The 22,460-nt window shown below is 40.4% G+C and overlaps 1 protein-coding gene across 1 annotated transcript in view; it reads left to right on the forward strand.

Moving 5' to 3' along the window:
* The window catches only part of LOC140151122 (sphingomyelin phosphodiesterase-like), a 496,863-nt gene that overhangs the window by 9,890 nt on the left and 464,513 nt on the right, over positions 1 to 22,460 (forward strand). The window contains exons 7-11 of the mRNA XM_072173345.1: positions 3,347 to 3,427; positions 5,204 to 5,368; positions 6,327 to 6,519; positions 9,456 to 9,545; positions 9,851 to 9,945. Coding sequence (XP_072029446.1) covers positions 3,347 to 3,427; positions 5,204 to 5,368; positions 6,327 to 6,519; positions 9,456 to 9,545; positions 9,851 to 9,945 — 624 coding nt within the window. The remainder of the gene's footprint in view (positions 1 to 3,346; positions 3,428 to 5,203; positions 5,369 to 6,326; positions 6,520 to 9,455; positions 9,546 to 9,850; positions 9,946 to 22,460) is intronic.

A 22,460-nucleotide genomic window follows, 5' to 3' on the forward strand; every position in this document is an offset into this window, starting at 1 on the left:
CAATAAAAGAGATGTAACGCATAATGTGCATCATTTCATCAAGTTAGAATGACTTATGCTGTTTCATCATATTTATAGCGCACACAAGTGTGCGACCATGCATGTATACAACACAAAAGATTATAAGTGATAATCGTGTTACATAATCAAAACGTTGATCTGGAAACCTCAAAGGGCGGCAATTATGATTGTACAATAGAATGTGTGCGAGCTTTCTCCTTCTCTACTACCTCCATGCATTGACATAGTAACATTACGTAACTTCGATACCGGGCTGCGATACTGAATAGTTGTTGAGTGCACATAATATGGAAAGCCATTGGGGTATTGTGTGCCTTCCAAAGCGCCTTATAAAATGTTCTCATTGTGTTGTGGAATCCTAGCCAGTATTCAGCATCGAAGTGGTTACGTAATTCTCTTGGTTACCGGATCACGCTACTTTGGTATGGCTTCGAGTGCCATATACTTTATGTGGTGATCATTTCGATCGTGGTTCATTACTCTAGCGCGTGATCCCGTTGACATAGTAACATTACGTAACTTCGATACTGAATTCAACGGTAGCTATAGTAGACTTGTCCAAGTCTTTAGGGTGTCCCCTCCCCCTCCCCAATGTTATTAAAATAGGCCTACTATAGGCCTAAGCACATCCACAATATACTATTCCCATATTCATCCAGGCGGTCATCTCTATTTATATCCACTCACTAATCTTAGCCACGCGACTTACTAATTAGTTAAGATAATGTATACTCACACTTTAATGCCAAACCCCAGGGTCAGTGTTATGTTACAAACCAGAGCTATCATGATTTTGATCTACTCACGGCCTCATTGTGAGTGTCCGTGCCTTCGGCACGGACACTCACGTAGCGTGCCTTCGGCACGCTGGCTTGAGACATAGTGACAGTGGTACTGCGGCCGTGTATGAGTGAGGGAATCGCCAATGACATGCGTGCCTACGGCACTATTTGATTTTTGCCTAGACTCTCCTCCCGACTATTTTTCTGGTATCCCTCGCCGCCTTCGGCGGCGGTATATCGGCCCAACTCCGCCTTCGGCGGAGACTAATTTTCTGCCTCAATGAATGGTGTTTTTGCAATCATAGACCCTGGAAGATCTTCAAGGGTCTATGTTACAATAGACTAAATTTTCTAGATTATCATGATTAGCCTACTCCAACTCATTTTCTGCCTTAAAAATTCAATACAGGGTCTATGAACTTAAGGAGCATTTTTCTGACTTAAAAAATGTTTAGAGTCAATGAAAAGGACGAAGCCTTGAATCAAGGCTATAGCTATAGAGGCCTTGCGTTTATCGATTGGCTTCAAACAAAGGATTTGAACCGGTTTCTTCTCCGTAATCATGGCGCAGTGCAGTCCATTAAATCAAATGTTGTCATGAACCTATTTGATAGTAGTGCATTTTGTTATGTGTGTGACACGAACTGTCGCGGTAGATGCAATCATGCTTTTGTTGAATGCATTTGAGTAGTCCGCCATATTTACGGGATGATACGTCATATGCACAGCCTCTATTCAGTTGGTCGTTGTATGATTTTGTTCGTTCACTCATTCAAATTTTATTTATATCATTTGAAGACTGAGCCTATTAGGCTGAGTTCACATAGAAGTATACGGTATACGGTATTCGCTATACGAAATACGCTCATTCGATCAGGCTGAGTTCATATAGGAGTATACTATGTGAACTCAGCCTGATCGAATGAGCGTATTTCGTATAGCGGATAGCGAATATGTCAGTTTACCCATTTTCTTCGTCTTATCAAATGCTTGTAACTTTACTTCTTGAGGTCACATTGCATTCAATGAGGTGTCATAATGTGCAGAATTAGATAGTGCATCTATTAAAAAATGAATTTACCCACATATGGTTTAGGTTTTTAAAATTAGGACGGTATACGCTGCACTAAAATCGAACACGCACGATTCCCACTATACTAAACTATACGCAGGTATACGGCCTTTTCGAATAGCTCTTATGTGACCCGGTACTATGAAATTACCTTGCTCGATATAAGCTATACGCGTGCACCGGCAAAACGTGCATCGTATACCCGAATAGTATACTTCTATGCGATCGTAGCCTTATGTGACCCGGTACTATGAAATTGCCTTGCTCGATTTGAGCTATACGCGTGTACCTGCAAAACGTGCACCGTATACCCGAATAGTATAGCCTACTTCTATGTGAACGCAGCCTTATGACACATCCTCCGTGGAACAGTTTCAAACAAATATAGCTAGGGATTATTGGGGCCGAGGTTATCTTTTGAATCCTCTTAGAGGGCTATCATTTTTTTTTTTTTTTTTTTCCCAAATTTACAAAAAGTCTGCGTCAATAAAATTGCGCACCCTCTATTTCGGCAACAAAAATTTTATGATCCCAAACCCCAAAATTGTATTGAAATCAGTCTTCTTGAATAAAATAACACACTTTCTGTGGTCATCGTGTGACTCCTACATTTTGGTCATAAAACATTTTATGATCCCCTCCTATTATTCTTTCCAAGACTTTTGACCCCCGTATATTTGGGACCCCCCCCCTTTCGAATAAAATGATATACCTCTTATGACCACTGATGCATATTCAAGGACACTCGCGCGAATTGAAAGACTTGTCGCACGCGACAGTTCGTCTCACACACATAACAAATGCCTATACAATCAAATAGGTTCATTACAACATTCGATTGAATGGATTGAGTTACTCTAAAATGAAACGATAAAAACAAAGAATCATGAAAAAAGAGAAAGACACATACAACATAAAATAATAAAATTATATAAACAATGTTAAAGATAAAATCAAGAAAATAGAGAATAAAATTTCCTCAAATCAGAAAAAAAAATTGACAGACATCATAATCTGTCAGAAATTACTGCATGAGATTCGAACCATCAATCTTCTCCACAAATTCTCTTTATCCTCGCACTATAGTCTAATGCTCTGCTCACTGGGCCACAACGTATCAGGTGAATGATTACCGCATTATCATGAACAAGTTTGTTCGATCTTGTTCATAATTGTATGTGTCGATAGGTTTCACCCTTTAACTACACGTACCCTTAATGATCAGTGATAATAGTCGGCTTTTACAGGGATGGCGCTCTCTCATTTCCATGAACTCCATAGCGCCATTAGGCGAACGTTTACGGTATTAATTTTCACAATGCATGAATTCTTAATAAGTCATAAAAAAACTCTTTTTTATGTGTAAGAAGGTTTCAAAGTGTATTATTAATTAGTATGTATTGTAAAAATCCATTATTGTTGAATTTCGTTAGTGATTATTTTCATCAACAATGTCTTACATTCTCTTTAGGGGTGGGTTCTACACAACGATGGTTTACCCTGGACTAAGAGTCATATCGCTTAACATGAATTTCTGCAATGATGAAAACTGGTGAGTAGGTGTAAACAACAACATAGCCTGGTTATCTAATATTTATTCATTTATTAAATCATTATTTCACCAAGAGAGTGGCGGCGATCAAAGATAATTACTAATGTGCTGACAGTGGCAGTTCGCTGTAGAAAAATTGATGTAACAAGATTAATTACCATACCGATGGGTGAAAACTAAATTCAACCCAGAAAGTATCGAAACTATTATAGATGGTCAGATATATCGGGAACTGAAATATATAGCAAAAACTTATTTAATGTATATAAAGCGCAGCATTCTCCTGCGCATTGTGATATCTCTTTTGTTGCTCTACGATATCATTTGGTCGAGTTATGACCATTGCTTTTGCCCGCCAAATTCAAATGAGTATATGTGTCGTGTGTTGGATAAATTGATTGCGATGCCCATCAATAATTGTACTCAAGGGTCAACAATGGTAGGCATAAATCAATATGAGGTTGAAATCAGATTACCTGACAGGGTAGGACAGGGAAAGGTATCCCGAGTAACCAACGATGGCTAAATTGAGTCAAATGCAGGGGCACATGTTGCAGCCCTAACCAGAGAGTTCTTGGAAACAGAGGGGTGGATACTCTCGACTGGCCTGCAAAGAGCCCTGACCTTAATCCACTAGAACACTTGTGGGGCACGCTTAAGAGGAAAACTAACAAGGCAATCAAGCCTGACACCACCTTAGAAGGCCTTCGACGCATCCTGCTCAGGAAATGGCGACACATTGACCAAGGAAAGATAAGACATCTTGTTCAGAGCATGCGACGACGAATCCAGGCAGTGATAGACAGTGATGGTGGGCACAGCAAGTATTGAGATGTCAGCAATAAGAGTTCATGAGATAAGTCAGATATAAGTAAAGGGTAGCAAGTATTGAAGTTGGAAGTCGAAGGAGTAAAATAAAGTAAAGTTCATGGTTAAGTAAACAGAGCACATCGGTGTCCTTTGTCTTGATTTTGTGTATGTACACGACGAACGCATTTGGCTTGAATAGGAGCTAGGTGCAACTTTCAAAATCCGACTTGAAGCCACTCAAGCGCCCATAACTCGACCAAATGATATTGTAGAGCAACAAAAGAGGTATCTAAATGCGCAGGAGAAAGCTGCGCTTTATATAAATTTACATTAAATACGTTTTTGCTACATATTTCAGTTTCCGATATACCTGACCATTTATAACTGTTTCGATACTTTATGGGCGGAGTTTATTTAGGAATGTATTGTCCTTCACTAGACGTACGCTGTACCCCGGCTTCGCACCATAAATTATCAAAGACCTGGTTCGTAATTCTATAGAAATTTCACATTATACTGAGTCGCATGTACGTTTCAATTGCACCTGTACGATTAGTGTCTTTAAAAAACCGGTATTGTATTAAATCTATGATTGCACACATACACAGTCATGCCAGGTGATGAGTGCAGCCTACTTATAGTGCGGGGTAATACATTCAAAAACTGTTTACTTTTACGGCGAATACCCGTGGGGCAAGTTCTGCATTTCCAAAACTTTAAGTTTTGTTTTTTCCCCGGTTTTCCCACAAAAATATCACTAGTTGGGGGATGCAATTTTTAGGCAGGGTTTACGATTTGCCCGTTACCCCCCGGAAAAAATCCTGGTACCGCCACTGTGTGCTGAGAACAATGACAAAAAAATACCAAAAATATACTCTACCAACAACACAATAGAACAATCTGAGACAGAATTTGTTTTATCAATACAATAGAACAATCTGAGACAGAATTTGTTTTATTTCACAGGTGGCTCCAAATTAATGAGACTGATCCTGCTGGTGAACTTCAGTGGCTGATAGGCGTTTTACAAAAAGCGGAAGACGTGAAAGAAAAAGTTCACATTCTTGGTCATATTCCGCCCGGTTGGTGTGCTAAAGTATGGACAGCCAACTACTACAAAATTGTAGACAGGTATTTAAAGGACGGCGAAGGATTGTATCAACTATTGTACTCTTAAGATGGATCAGTTTGTGACGGTCTGAGATAAGTTACTAATACACGTTGCCAGAATAACGTTTTGGTCATACATACTGCAGTTACTGTTCATTTTCCTACACACAATATACAGTGCTCTCACCATTGACGTGTATTGTCACCATTAATAGTGTATGTTAGAGGTATATGGCATTGCCTAGTTAACGTCACTGTGTGAAAAATAACCGGCCAATATTTTTTGTACTATCTGAAATTCTAGAAAATATAGTTTTGTAACATGTCCTAAATTTTTAAGTAATATTCGCACTTTGGTGTTTTAGTAAGGAAGGGCACGGCATGGCTTGCAAAATTCGAATACAACCTTTAGTGACTATCACTCACTTGTGGACCGCTCTCTTCCGAAGGGAATTAAAGCTAAACCACTTGACGGGTATTTTTTTGTACTTGCTAACAATCCAGAATAATGTATACATTACATGAAGGGTAAAAACTGAGTAGGTGGGGCATCTGCAAATGTTCTTACCTCCCTGATATGTAAATGACAGATAACAGCATAAACAACTCCCATAACTGTCCATAACTTTGGTCAGTGGAACGAGTCAGGGGATTTCAAGTGGGTGATTATTGATTGGCAAGTGCAATATTTGGGCATAGGTGCAGTCCACCATTCAATGTGGAGGATGGGCTAGACTTTATCGATTGATTTTGCTGGAGTAATTTCCTGTTAACAGGTTTAAGTAATGCAAAGGTCGAATCATGTTTGCTGTGAAGCATAACTGCACTATGAAAGCTGGTTAAGATATAGGCTATGAGAGTAAAATATATGATTATACAAATTTTGTAAATTTTAAAAGGTCTTTTATGAATCAAATTAATTAAAATGTGAGAGTAATTGGTGATATATGTATCTAAATATTCTAACATACATTTTCAGATATGAAAGCACAATCGTGGCTCAGTTCTTCGGACATAAGCATAAAGATTTTTTTGAAATATTTTATGACGAGAAAACACTGAGTAGACCCACAAACATCGTTTATATCGGTGGCAGTGTGACACCCTACAGTCAGACGAATCCGTCGTACCGAATGTATACAGTAGACGGAAATTACAACGGGACTTCATGGGTAAGGATACTCACATAATCAAAGAGATTTAATAGACTAAACTTCGATTTAAAGTACGTGCATATTTGCGTTCTGCTTGTAAAGCATTGTACCGATAGCCACACTAAGCGCCACATGTCAAACCTTTGTAACGCCTAAGCTCAATGACGCATATTATCGATCGATTGAGGCTCTTGCCGATAAGTGCCGGTATTACACTATTTTGGTCCCCATGCGTAGTAAACCAAGATGGCAGAATTACCATAGCGATATACGAACGTGACAATTCTGAGTCGGTTCTCTTTGGGTCCAATCTCTTTGCATGGATCTTGTAAGAAGCACGCTATAAAATAGATAATATGGACTCCACACGATAGCGAGATCCACATTAAAACGTTTCAATGCGATCTCCTGGGATGTGACTCCGTAATAGAAAGTTCCTACACGGCACTCGAATCCGCATCCGGGAAGTTGTCGCGTAATAAGTGAGTTTCTTATAAGTGTGTTGGGGTCCTCATGGATGCGATGTCGTATGAGTGTGGTACGCTCATGATGCTATGTCTTGTGCGCGTACAAGAGGTGATCACGATGAAACGCATCCCAGGAATGCGTTTTAATGCAGATCTTGCCTCTCGTGTAGAGTTTTAACCAACTCTCGACATCTTTTAGTCTGGGGGGGGGGGGCACTTCAATTTGAAATGGATATAAACTACGCAAAAAAGTTTTTTACCCACTATTAAAATCTATCAACTAATTTTGTACGTTTGCTAAATAATCGTATGCGGGGGATTGTCCTGCGCATTTTGAAACATCAATTACTACCCTACGACACTCCTGAGAAAAAATATGAATGTTTAAGTAACACAAGGTCGAAAAATAAAAATTGCAAAGAAGCCTTTTCAATTGTTTTAGAGCTGATTCACTGATCGAAGACGGTTTCATTATTCCCGCCTTTTCAATTTGAATTTAAAGCATTTTCTTATGCATGTTGGATAATCCTTTGCTTATTGTGCATGTGCAGATGAATGATCAAAGACAAAGTTGAGTGGGTACTAAGACATTTACGTTTTGAGAGATGGGTTTGGAAAAGGGATTCAAAAAAGGTCATGATTACAGCAGCTTGGAAGATACTGCATGTTCAATATGTTACCAAAACAGAAGGAATTGACACTTGAGCCACCCTCCAGAAGCCCTGATGTAAACCCCTTGGAGAAGCTTTGGGATCAGCTCAAGCATGTCAAGAAGATAAAAGGCAGATACTTTGGTAGGATTGCGTCGCATCGTTATCAATGAGTGGAACGGGATTGAGCAAGGTAACATTCGACGCCTCATTAGGAGCATGAGACGCCGCGTGGCTGCTGTAAGGGAAGCCAACGGTGGACACACAAAGTACTGAAAGAAAAAGAGATTAATCTCAAGTAAAGTTGGCAGCCGCAGTATGATGCCTAAAATGTGCTCAGCAAGTAAACAAAAATGTTATCTGCATGGTTTTTTTTTGCTTGTGTGTGTGTTATTTTATGCTGAAAACTTGAATAGGCCTTTTTGCAATTTTGATTTTTTGATTTCGTGTTACTTAAACATTAATATCTTTTCTCAGGAGTGTCATAGGGTAGTGATTGAGGTTTCAAAATGCACAGGACAATCACCTGCATGCGATTATTTAGCAAACGTACACAATTAGTCGCTAGATTTTAATAGTGGGCAAATTTCCTAACCATAAAGAAACTTTTTTTGCGGAGTGTAGGTGTAGGGCTGGCACTTTCGCACTAAGGGGCATTCGGTGAGAGCAAAATGTAAAAAATATGGGGTCATTGGGTGAGAACATGACCTTTTTTAAATGGAATCTTTGGGTGAGAGCCGAAACAGCGCCACAGAAACCTCGAAAATCAAATTTCTAGTTCTAAATGGCTTCAAATTTCTTTGTTTTATCAAAATAAGTGACAAAATCAGTGATAAATGAAAGTTGCTGTTAAAATTTAACAAGGGTCTTTGGGTGACAGATCAAATGAAAAAATAAGGGGTCTTCGGGTGACAGAACATGTGTTCGTAGAAAAATACGGGGTCTTTGGGTGACAGCGATGCTGAAAAAGGAGTCTTAACCATAGACATACCACCTAGACCTATCACTGCCCATCCCTAACCATGGCAGTAGGTGAAGCCACGTATCCAAGGTGATTTTGGTCGGGTGGTCGGACGCGGAGAAATAAGCGTTCATGTCTGGAACGAAAAACGCGATCGTTTGCGTGATTGCTGCGCCGTTATCGCTCGCGTCAAATGCAACATGTTCTGTAGACGCGAACATGTCCGGGTTGCGTCCTTGTCAAAATCGTTGCTAAGCAGTGTTGACTTCACTACGCAAACCAAAGTCATAGGTCTAGGTACTTGTTTGTCTGGGGTCTTAACAGCCCTACATACGCGTCACCTTCAAAGTTGGAGTGCCCTCGGGCTTTTAGTTCCCAAAGTAATTGACGTTTTCGGTAAATTCTTACGGTCATATCTGATATGTAGTCACGCCGATGCGACATTGTTACTGCAACTGAAATATCGTCACGACAGAGTGATTTGACAAATAAAATCATGATCGCAATAGGATATTCAAGTTGAAATCCATATGCCTCCATTGAATGGAAGCCATGACCTTAATCTTCCACATGGAGTGTGAATTTCAAACGGGGTTACCTGGATCATGTGGATGGGATATCCCATTTGAAATATGCACTCCTGTGTCTGTGGGAGATTAAGGTTATGTCTTCCATAGGGGGTGTATGGATTTCAACAGGAATAACCCAATCTCTGATTCTAAATTCTAAATGTATTATAATGCAGTAGTTAACTATATTTTCGCTGGAATGATATACTTGATGCCGAAATATTACAGATAACGTAATGACCACTCCAGGACTTGTGACAAACTGTGTAAATCTCTTGGTTGTATCCATTTGTTTCTTATGATACAGGTTGTACTGGATCATTTCACTCACATTCTGAACATCACTGAAGCTAATTTGACGGATAAACCAGAATGGAAACTGGAGTACTCTGCAAAGGTAGTGTAGAAATACTGTGTTCACAAAACTGTTGTTAGTGTACCATGCATGTCTCGCAATGATATTTTTAAGAATTACGTCATTATAATCTTTAACGTATTTAATATAGGCCTACATGACCAAATAAACAAACAAATAAGCAAACAAACAAACAAACAATGCACATGCCAATCTATACGGGCACAATTCTGTGTGAATTAATGATCGTTTAGATCACTACGCCAAACGAAGTTATTTGATTATTCAAAGTACATGTACCTGACATGCTCAATTTAATTCACCAAAGTATTTCGGTTTTACTGTAGGCGGCCTATAATATGAAGTCGTTACTACCAAGTGATTGGGAGGAAGTTGTCGAGGAATTTAAGGAAAACGACGACATGTTTATGAAATTTTACACGTAAGTATTTGAGGTTTGTCTAAAGTCTAAATCAAATTTTTTTTTGACGCGCCGCTAAAATAGGACACAGAATACACCTACATCTTATCTCGTTGCCAGCGCTTTAGATATATTGGAAATATTTTAAACAGCTACATCCGGAGCAATATTCAGATAACTAAAAATTGAAGATGAAAGTAATCATAAATTCGCAGTTTTCGCTCTTTATTTAGTATAAACAAGTTGATTAAAATAATGGTAGTATTTTGCAATGATTATGTTGCTTTTCTTCACAGATATTACTTTAAATCTCACGTGACTACATCACAGGGCCGTAGCAAGGTATGAAATAGTGGGGCGGCCATATGGCGGGGGTCTGGGGGCCGGCTGAGGCCCCCAGCGGGGGTCAAGGGGGCAGAGCCGCTTGTGGGGGTTTCAGGGGGCGAAGCCCCCTGAAGCCCTCGCATTTGAGGTACACAATGTGCATAAAACCCGGTATGTGAATTGAAACTACTCACATCATTTGTATGAATGTAAATGTACATAAAGTGCTAAAAACTAGTTTTAGGGTATCAAAACTTGTATCGTTTTTTTTTTACTGCCATATGGTCAAAAATTGGCCTATCTCATTTAGATGTTTTTAACCTTAACGCAAGAACTACACACATATAATTCAAATGCGCTAAACAATAAAAAATAACTGTCTGATATTGTGATTATTGTTAGCATAATAAATAATAATACCGATATAGAATGTTGGAATGATGTGGTGAAAATCGTTCATGTTTAAATATTTTTCTTGCCTGCAAGAGCTTTTTTCTTGCATGTAAGAAATTTGAAAGTAGGTCATCATACACAAAATGTATTGTGTTTAGTTTTCAAACACACAAGATAAAGCTTTTGCATGCAAGTACAAAATGCAAACATGCAAGAAAATTATTCTTGCATTCAAGAAGAAAATTCATGCATGAAAGATTTTTTTTGTATTTCCAAAATTCTTTGGAAGGTTTCTCCTTTATTTTATTAGCAATATCAATCGGGTAAGTTCAATGAAATGAGGCTGAAGAAATTAATTAAAACACAAATTGCATAACCATGCATAATAACACTAAAAATAGGTTAGCCAAAGTTTTTATATTAGGGGAAATTAATTTTTCTTCCAATGATTATTTACCTGGGGGGGGGGGGTTCTGGGTGAGGGCCAAGGATTTGTATAGTTCAGGGTTAAGCCTGTACGGTTTTCTTTTAAATGAAAGGTTAGGACAAAAAATAAAACAATTATAATTATTGATAGGAGCGGCACGGGCCAGCCTGAAAATGAAGAAATCGACTAGACATGGAGTCTAGTGAGGTGTCCCTAAACTATAATAGTCTATGATCTGATGACTATTTCTCATTGATATTTGGTTGCATAATATTTTCTTCTCGGGTGGCAAGGATGAGAGGCTGGTACCGTGCAGTGCTCCCCCCACCCACCCACACCTTTATCTTTTTTCTTTTTTTTTTTTTTTTTTTTGATTTTTTTTTTTTTTTTTTTTTTTTTGGCAAAAAAGTGGGGCGGCCATGGCCGCCCCGGCCGCCCCGGTTGCGACGGCCCTGCTACATCATGTGATTCTGATTGTAAAGCTTCGATGATATGTGATCTACAATCCGCACGAGGAGGGGATCCTAGTCTCTGCGACATACCAAGTATCTACGACTACAAGGAACAAAGTCTGTGTTAATGGTTGGTTGGTGCAGCGAAAACATCGGGAAAAAGAAAATGTCTGCAACATACTTCTCTATTGATATTTTGAGGCGTATGATATAAAATTGCACTCTTGTTCCGGCAGTTAACAGTCGCCAAGTATAAGAAGAAAAGTTTAAGATTTTTAAACAATGTTCAAAGGCGTGATTTTGCGCTTAATCTGCAAAGTTTAACGTATGTTAAAAGACTGTTAAACTCGAGCGTATAAAGGTGGTTATTTTTTGTTACGTTAAAAGGCGTTAAACTGTGTAATGTTTAGTGGAATTGTACTTTACCTGTTTAACGATACATCTCGCGCCACGGAATTTTAACCAATTATTGTTTAAAATGACAAAAGCAAATGGCGGCCACGAGTGAATGCTGGTCGTGCTGCTTATGGTCTTCTGAAACTTCGTTCAAATAGGTAGGTTTGAGTCAATCAGGTTGCACCAAACTCGAGATTCGTTTGATAAGTTATGCATAGACATTGTTGAGACATAAAGGATGGATATTGATGCGTTCATTTGCTAGATTTAACAACGTCATTGGGATTGACATTCTAGCGATACTGTACTGTACTGTTCTACGTGCACGGTACATGTATATCACCAATGTGTGTACCGCGATGTTCAGTTTTGGGCATGCGCACAATAGCTTACAATGTAGACGAGATGCATTGAAGTATCGGTATGCTGGATACCGTATCGAGTGTGTGAATTTATTAGCGTTGATGTATTGTATTTTAGCATTGTATCGTAATGCATGCGAGAGAGAAAGGCTTACTAGATTTTAATTTTTTACTCGGATACATAGCGGGTTGAACTGATAAAAAAAAAAAACTTTATGCATGAAATTGTATTTTTGAACGAATCTCACAGTTGACCAAGATCTGATGACTTCAAATCTATCATGAATTATGTTTCAGTATACAATTTAAAAAAAAAAAAAAGAAAGAAAGTCCCAATCATAATTAAATCCAATACAACCATTGATTAAGCAGTTGTATTTCTTAAAGAATCCTTAGATAAAATAGAACATATAAATCATTATCTGTTTAGAGTTATTAAGCAAATATTGATTAAAAGACCTTAAACAACCTAGTTGGTTAAGCACTTAAACTTGAAGCTGGTTAAAGTGTTATATGCATTTATTGGTTAAAAGTTTTAACCAACTATTGATTTGAGCCTTAAACAACAAGAAAAATTACAATACCAAAAATGAACAGTATCATAATAAAGTGTTAAGTGAAACGATCACTAATTACGTAATCAACACTTACTAATCTCTGTTTTCATATATAGTTAAGAATGCAGTTTTCTCATGAACCCAACACCTCCAAAATGATCAGAAATGATCCCATGTACGGTAACACCTTTTTCAAAGCTCTCAAATCAATTCAAACCTGTCACAAAGAAGTCTCAACACATACTCCGTTTCTTGAAAATGTTCACCGTTTACTAGCAGATTTTTGCCTAGCAACATTGATCACAAGTACAAAATTGCATCTCAATGACTAAACTCTACAGTTTTATATTTCAGCATGATCACTTCTGTAAGGTCATGGGAAATTATGTAAATCGGCTTGTATTATGTGATGTTGCATTTTGGCTCACGCACTTTTTTTGTACCCACTATTTCACAATTTCCATGTACTCTGATTTCCCCCATTACTTTTTGCTGATATGTTGAACACTTTAAACAAATAATTATAGTACTTACCACCGACTTTGGAGACGTGCATATTCCTTAATTAATGTTGTCCATGCCAACAATCCGGTGTAGTTTTGCAACGTTGGAAAAGTCTATTTCCTTTCGCTATTTTGCCAATCAAAATTCATAAATTGGTCAACTTTTTTTGCAAAAAAGAGTTCTGCAACCACTCCGGAAGCAAGGAAAACCAAATTTATGTGTATTCAGTGTGTGCTTTGTGTTTAAATAATCCAGTCTACGGAATTGACGTTACAGAATTTTTGAACCCTAATTCCTTGAAATATATATTACCATTTCAACTTCTCGCCACGAAATTGGATTCATAAGAAGGTCAAATGCAAGCATTCCACTGTGGTTGGTATCATCATCTCGATTGGTTTCTTGTGTTAGTATTATTTCATATTTTGCTGGTAGAAGTTCAATGAAACACTTCATAATTCACGACTTCTGTCATTGTGTTATTAACTTGATGTGTTTACTATATTGTCGCTCCGGATCCGCGACTAATCGCAGGGATCGGTATATTAGCTATTCTATTACACTCTTCAATGGCCTTATTGTGATGTGCGGGAGTTTTAAAAGCCGAGCCCTGAACAAAATATAATGCGACCGCCCGGGGATCAACTTTAGAAGTGACGGTATGTGCCTGTCAATATAGGCCCCTCTTTTTAAGTCGACTATACCCGATGACCATGCACCTTCAGTTTTCAAAGTCTCATACCCAATGACCCCTTTTTCATTCTGATTGTACATAATGACCCCACTTTAAAAAAACACCGTTTTGTACCGATATGCCCCTACTTCGCGACGCTGCAGCGCGCTGGTAGGCACGTACCCATCAATTCTAAAGTTGAGTGCCCCGGGGCGAGCGCATACTGCGGGCCAATGAACAAAGCGTCTTTTCTGATATCGCTTTGAGGAACTGTTGAACTATAAACCAGACAACTAAATCCATGAGTAGGAGGAGCAAAAATCTGTAAGCCTTAGTACGGAAAACGACAAATAAAAGTCCGTATTCCAGCAGCATGTAATTATTTTTGCGTTTTTTAATGACGAGTTATTATTTAGTAGAATAGGAGTTAGAGCAGAGTGAGGCATTTGGGATATGGGTATATGTTTGAAGTCGATGGCGCGTGGATTTGTGGATGTGGGTGCTAAGGGGTGTGTGAGGTGGGGGAGTATTAAGGGTGAGAGGAGTTTTTCGGCTTTAAAAATATTATTATGTATATTATTTCATCATCTTTCAAGGTTCAAATTATCATGTGGAAGACCAGTAAATTAATGTGAAGCTGCTTCTGCTATTCGTGTCTGTATAATAGAAAATTAATAATAAATGAAATGTAAGTCCTCCACTTCACACAGGTGCTAAAACACAAAGCCTACATCACACATAAGCACATCACGATAACACAAGCCCCAACCCACACACTAATCACCATGTTAAGTCTACCACAAACAATATTCCACTGTATTTTAAAACTCTGCAAACTTACTCACAACTCCCCAATAAATTATTTCACAAAAATGCAGATTAATGCTGTCCGGTCGCTCATGTGTGTCCAAATTGCACACCTTGAACTATATAATTTGAATTGAGTCCAAGACAGGCTTTTATTTCAATTGTTATACTGTTCCGGTTGGTTTATTACCTACCATTGCCTACGAGGTGCAGTTCTAAGGTGACAGAGGGACAGGTCTGCAATTCGATTCCACAACCATTCATACCTTTCATCTGTTTTATTGTATTATCGTGCGAATTGCTCCGTGGTACCTTACGCATGCGCGTATTTTGCGGGGGCTTTGGGGGCGCTTAGCCCCGGGGTAAAAAAGGGCGGCGAAAAGAGAAAAGAAAAAGAAAAAAAGGGAAAGAAGGAAGAGAAAAGAGAAAAGAAAGAAAGAAAGAAAGAAAGAAAGAAAGAAAAAAAGAAAGAGAAAAAGAAAGAGAAAAAGAAGAAAGAAAGAGAAAAGAAAGAAAGAGAAAAAGAGGAAAGAAAGAAAGGGAAAGAAGAAAGAAAGAAAGAAAGAAAGAAAGAAAGAAAGAAAGAAAGAAAGAAAGAAAGAAAGAAAGAAAGAAAGAAAGAAAGAAAGAAAGAAGAAAAAAAGAACAAAAAAACCGGCCTGAGTTATGGGTGGGGCGGCACATACAAGGAGGCTCCTTGTAATCAGCACTGAGAAGAAAAGATGAGGGATAGGGGCGGCTTGTAGGGCGGCACATATCAAGTACGAGATGTAACCAGTCAGGAGAAAAGGGGAGCTGCTTGTAGCCAACCAACCATGATGTAGAGATAGAGGGCGGAACATACCAGGAATGCAGATAGAGGGCGGCTTGTAGCCAACCAACCTTGATAGAGAGATAGAGGGGCGGCACATACCAGGAATGCAGACTGAGGGTGGCTTGTAACCATGATAGAGAGATAGAGGGGCGGCACATACCAGGAATGCAGATAGAGGGCGGCTTGTAGCCAACCAACCATGATAGAGAGATAGAGGGCGGCACGTACCAGGAATGCAGATAGAGGGCGGCTTGTAGCCAACCGAGAGAGATAGAGGGGCGGCACATACCCGCAATGCAGAGAGAGGGCGGCTTGTAGCCAACCAACCATGATAGAGAGATAGAGGGGCGACAGATAGAGGGCGGCTTGTAGCCAACCAACCATGATAGAGAGATAGAGGGGCGGCACATACCAGGAATGCAGACAGAGGGCGCGGCGGCTTGTACCAACCATGATAGAGAGATAGAGGGGCGGTACATACCAGGAATGCAGATAGAGGTCGGCTTGTAGCCAACCAACCATGATAGAGAGATAGAGGGGCAGCACATACCAGGAATGCAGAGAGAGGGCGGCTTGTAGCCAACCAACCATGATAGAGAGATAGAGGGGCGGCACATACCAGGAATGCAGATAGAGGGCGGCTTGTAGCCAACCAACCATGATAGAGAGATAGAGGGGCGGCACATACCAGGAATGCAGACAGAGGGCGGCCTGTAGCCAACCAACTATGATAGAGAGGGGGCGGCACATACCAGGAATGCAAATAGAGGGCGGCTTGTAGCCAACCAACCATGATAGAGAGATAGAGGGGCGGTACATACCAGGAATGCAAATAGAGGCGGCTTGTAGCCAACCAACCATGATAGAGAGATAGAGGGGCGACACATGCCAGGAATGCAGATAGAGGCGGCTTGTAGCCAACCAACTATGATAGAGAGATATAGAGGGGCGGCACATACCAGGAATGCAGACAGAGGGCGGCTTGTAGCCAACCAACCATGATAGAGAGAGAGAGGGGCGGCACATACCAGGAATGCAGATAGAGGGCGGCTTGTAGCCAACCAACCATGATAGAGAGATTTAGGGGCGGTACATACCAGGAATGCAGATAGAGGGCGGCTTGTAGCCAACCAACCATGATAGAGAGATAGAGGGGCGGCACATACCAGGAATGCAGAGAGAGGGCGGCTTGTAGCCAACCAACCATGATAGAGAGATAGAGGGGCGGCACATACCAAGAATGCAGATAGAGGCGGCTTGTAGCCAACCAACTATGAGGGGCGGCACATACCAGGAATGCAGATAGAGGGCGGCTTGTAGCCAATCAACCATGATAGAGAGATAGAGGGGTGGCAATACCAGGAATGCAGATAGAGGGCGGCTTGTAGCCAGCCAACCATGATAGAGAGATAAATGGGCGGCACATACCTGGAACGCAGATAGAGGGCGGCTTGTAGGGCGGCAGATAGAGAGAAGTGGCTTGTAGGGCGGAACAAACCAGAAGGATGGTTTGTAAGTGAGACACACTCCAGGAGGACCAGTCAGGAGAGAAGAGAGAGATAGAGGGCGGCACATACCACAACTGAAGCGAGTAAAAGACAAGAAATATATATAGAGGAGGCTTGTAGGGCGGCATAAACCAGGAGGGTGACTTGTAACCAGCCAGGAGAAAAATAGATGGATAGAGGGGTGATTGAAAGGTGGCAGATATAGAAGGTATATAAGGCATAATTATATATTGACGCTTGTTGAAATAATTCACTATTTCAAGAATAAGACTTATTTTGCTATTTGGTGACGATAGCGCAAGTTTTAGTTGCTTTTTTAACATGTAAAACTAATCAAGAAATTAGCTGAACGCTAGAGTAAAAACTTTTTTGCCATGAAGCGGTTATTTAAGGTTAGCAACTATTTTAAAACTTGCATTGATCAATTCATAGCGAGTGTGTCACAGATATACGTTTGTTGGTCCTGTGGTCCTGTGGTTCTTGAGTTATGTTGTAAAGAAGGCCAAAACAACAAAACTTTTGTAGAATGTACATAACTCATTAACAACAATAAACATGCGCGTATTTTTTTTTTTTTTTTGGGGCGAAAAAAGAAAAGAAAAAAAAGAAGAAAAGAAAAGAGAAAAGGAAAAAAGAAGGAAAGAGAAAAAAGAGCAAAAGGTAAAGAAGGAAAGAAAAAAAAAACAGAAAGAAGAAAGAAAATTACGCTTATCACCTATAGGACGGCACATTTTAGTAGGGTGGCGTGTAATCAGGCAATATTAGGGGGTGAAAGAGCACTTTTATGCCTACAGGGTGGCATATATAAGAAGGGCGCTATGGGGCGACACATACAAGGAGAGCGGTGGCTTGTGAAAAAAACGTGTGTCAGTCATCCATAAAGGGCGGCACATGGTCAACTTGTAACCAAGATAAAAGAGGGGGTGGAAATGTACAACAAGTCTAATATGCCCACAGGGTGACCTCACAAGGAGGGCGACTTGCAGGCGCGTAGCAAGCGGGGAGACAGGGTGGACGAAGTCCATGGGCCCCAAGGGTTCAGGGGCCCTGAGCACAAAAGCGAAAATTAAATAAGGCCTTAATGGCTGATAATGAAGAGTAAATAGATTTACCATTGGGCCAGATGGGCCCCGAGTCCAGGGCACCCAAAATAACAGCTTTTTGGCCAAAATAGGGCAAAATTGTAAAATTTTCCGCGCTTCGCGCGCACAAATAGCAACATTCATGTTGATCTGGGGCTAAAATAGTCTATGTTAAACGTAAACCATAACTTGGCCACTGACTTGAGTGCATATGCCTTCCTCGAAACATGATTTCGGGCCTCCAAATTTGGCCTGGTCCAAGGGCCCCATATAGGGTTAATCCCGCCCTGGTTAAAAGGGCCCGTACTGTTCCTTGTCCATGGGCCCCTGATGCTCTTGCTACGCCCCTGGCGACTTGTGACGGGCGGCACATGCAAGGAAGGCGGGTTGTAACCAGGACAAAAGTAGGGGGGAGAGAAAAACACTTGTTGGTCATCTATAGGGCGGCACATCGTGACTTGTAACCAGGGGAAAAGAGGGGGTGAAAAGGTAGATCACACTTTTTTTTTTATATGGGCCTGCACTACATGGATGGTGGCTTGTGGGGCAGCACACAGAAGTATGGGGGATTTTTTGGGGGGCGGCACATATACAAGAAAGTCGGCTTGTAACAAGGAAAAAAAGTAAACTGGGGAGAAAAATGCTTATCAGCTACCTATTTGTAGGGCCGCACATGTTGGGCGGCGGAAACGTACAACAGACGTTATAAACATAGGTGAAGGAGGGCGGCTTGTGAGGTGACACATACAAGGAGGGCGACTTGTAACCAGGACAAAAGAACAGGGAGGGGGAGAGAAAAACGCTTGTCAGTCACATATAAATGGCGGCACGTCGTGATTCTTAGTGGAAAACGGTATATCACACTGTTTAACTATGGGCCTGCACTGTGACACATAGAAGGAGGGTGGCTTGTGGGCGGCACTACATAAAAGTAAGGTGGCTTATGGAGCGGCACATACAAGGAAGATAGCTTATAACCAGGAATAAAGCAGATGAAGAAGAGAAAACCGCATATATATGGTGGCTTTCAACAGTGGTGTAACGACGGGGCCAGAGGGGGCACGTTCCCTGGGCGCCACCCTTAGGGGGCGCCGAATTGACCAATTCAACATCGATTCTGCGCCCCTCCTGGCGATAAAAGTCAAAATTTTCGCACGCTTCGCGCGCATCTGAACACAAATTAATTGGAAAGATCAATTGACGATATTCAACTTCATTATAACCAAAATTAATGAGTGATAGTGATAGGTCCTATTTGTGCACATTTTTGAGCGCTCCGCGGGCATTTGTTTCAAGGATTGGGAGGGCTCCATTGTGTATCCTTAGACCTGGGCGCCAAACCCCCTAGCTATGCCACTGGCTTTCAACTAGCACTGAGAGAAGAGGGGAGGGGAGGAAAATTAACACCATGCATGATCATTCCTTAACTAAGGGAGACAACAGGGAACTTGCCGCCCTGCGTTGGGTTCAGCGCCTCTTTAATTGATTTTGAGCCCGCGTCCAAGCAGTGAAAATCTAAATTTCAACAAAACTAATCATTATGAAAGATTGTTTTACGGCCGGCAAAATTCAGAGGGTCAGAAAAAAACCCGAATAAACGCATGATCGATCAAAAACATTGCCCCTCGATGGATTTTGAGCCCTTCCAAGCAGTAAAAATCAAAATTATTAGCGCGCTTCGCGCGAATTTCAACAAAACTGATTATTTTGCTTTGATCATTAAAACTAAGAGAGTAAAAAAGGAACGTGCAGCCGGTGTTGGAATCAGCACCCGTCGGTGGATTTTGAGCACCTTCCATGATGCAAGCGGCAAAAATGTCCTTATGAAAGACTAATCCTTATGAAAGACAGTTTTTCAAAGCCAAAATTTTCAGAGGGTAACAAAATCATATAGCCCCGTGCCATTAGCGTTGCATGGAAGTCAATTATATTTTGTCATATAAACCTAAAAAGTGCCAATTATTCCACTTCTGTTTAGCTTCAATCATAGTAAATTTTTCTGGCGCTTTGAGCGCATTTGTACCATAAACTAATTTTGTCACTGAAAGGCTCTGGATTCACTGTACTTCAAGAAATTTTCCAACCCACCCATGTTAAAAAGAAATCTACGACACTGTCCATAGAGCAGGGTGGCAAGTCAGTACCCTCCTGTTCATTCGAGAGAAATGTTGTGACAATTTATGATTTGCATCTTCCTTTTGGTCTATTTTAGACCCAAACTTAAGCCAAACATTTTGGAACATTTAGTATTAAAATGCCAGATTGGATCGCGCTTCTCGCGCATTTATCTCGGCAAACCCATTCTGTGAGTAGATCTGTGAGACGCCCCATTGAAAATTCTTTTTTTTTTCATCTCAAACTTGAACACAATCACGAATCTCAAAAAGCAGAGTCATAATTCCATCCTTTCTATTATGTAAATCATTAATATGAGTGCTATATGCAGCTCCTCTGATGCCTGTAATAAGCATAAAACTCATGAGCTGGATCAAAACACCGGGACTAAATTTACCAAATGTTGTAAAACGCCTATACATCTTCCTTTGGCACAATTGTCCTCAATTGTGTTCATTTTAGCATTGAAACTGCAATTTTTCGCGCGCTTCGCGCGCACTTGTCCCGGTAATGTTCTCTTAGTAGGCCTAGTAAATCACTGGAATGATTTAGGAATTTCGGCCCCTGGCTCGGTGACTCCGATCATGCCGATACATCCCTTTTTAATTTTTAGCTTTGAAATAGCAAATTTCTGCTCGCTACGCGCGCACTTTTTCAAAATTTCCCGGTAAAGGAATTATGGGGACAGCTTGGAAAAAAACTTGGGTTAGAGATGTGGGGAGGGGTGTCTTCTATTTGATGGTGGCACTCATGTTGCGCAGGGACCAGCAAAAGGACATCATTCCTCAGATAACCAACCCCCTGTGAATGAATAAACAAGTGAAAAGCAAAATTTTCCAACTTCGGAGGGAGAACATCCACCCTCAGACTTGTCAGACACCCCCTGCATATGGTTAAACAAGTGAAAAATGATGCATCAGATGGCCCCAATTTGGACCTTTATTAATTTTGGCAAAATTGTACAATTTCGGAGGGAGGACATCCACCAGTCTATAATATCGAATTGATTAATTCGAATTAAACAATTCATCGAGTGGCCATGGGCAGCGCCATTAGACATGTTACAAGACTACCAAGTGACAGGTGATGGACCGTACCCACACAATTGAATAGGCACTTTTTGATAATTTTCATCAAGGTTACTCAAAACTTACTTAGCTAATTTATTATACATCAGGGATCTCTGCCTTTTTAATATGTTATGAACAACTTAATTTTAAAAATATCTACCGACGGAAATAAAAATCCATTGACGGATAGTCTTGTTATGCTCTCACAAACTTAGAAAAAAATCTGAAAAATCCAAAATTTTGGTCTAAAACATGCCCAATGTTTCTGCTGTCCCATTCAAAAGTACAGGAAGACCACCTACAGCGTTGAGGTCAACTTTCTAGACTTCCTGTCTACTGGCAGTAATGGCTACTACCCAGTGCTAACTTCAATGAATTGTTTAATTCGAATTAATCAATTCGACTTTTTACTTGTCCACGCTCAGACACCACTTCCCCTGCGTATGGTTAAACAAGTAAAAACGATGCACCAAACGGGTTCAATTTGGACCTTCATTTAGCAAAATTTTCCTACTTGGCAGGGGGAACATGATCCCCCTCAGACACCTTCCCCCCTGGTTCAACAAGTGAAAAATTATACCCCAGATGGCTTCAATTTGGAACTTCATTTGGCAAAATTGTCCAACTTCGGAGGGGGGATCCTCCTCAGACACTCCCCTGCTATTGGGTAAACAACTTTGAAATTATACATCAAATGACTTCAATTTGGACCTTTATTTGGCAAAATTTTCCAACTTCGGAGGAGGGGAAATATCTCCCTCAGACACCCCTCCAGCTTATGGATAAACATGACCAAACGGTTTCAATTTGGACCCTCATTTGCAACATTTTGAGGGGGAACATCTCTCAGACACCCCTTGCCTGTGGATAAACAAGTGAAAAATGATGCACACAATGGCTTCAATTTGGACCATTATTTACCAAAACTTTCCAACTTCTGAGCAGACAACCTCCTACGAATAGATAAACAAGTGGCCGTTTTCTCTTCTCTTTAGAACACAGAATCAGTTTTGGTCCACGAATTGCTTCATTTGGGCCTTCATTTTCACTTT

The sequence above is a fragment of the Amphiura filiformis genome, chromosome 4 (genome assembly GCF_039555335.1).
Source record: "Amphiura filiformis chromosome 4, Afil_fr2py, whole genome shotgun sequence".
NCBI lineage: Eukaryota > Metazoa > Echinodermata > Ophiuroidea > Amphilepidida > Amphiuridae > Amphiura > Amphiura filiformis.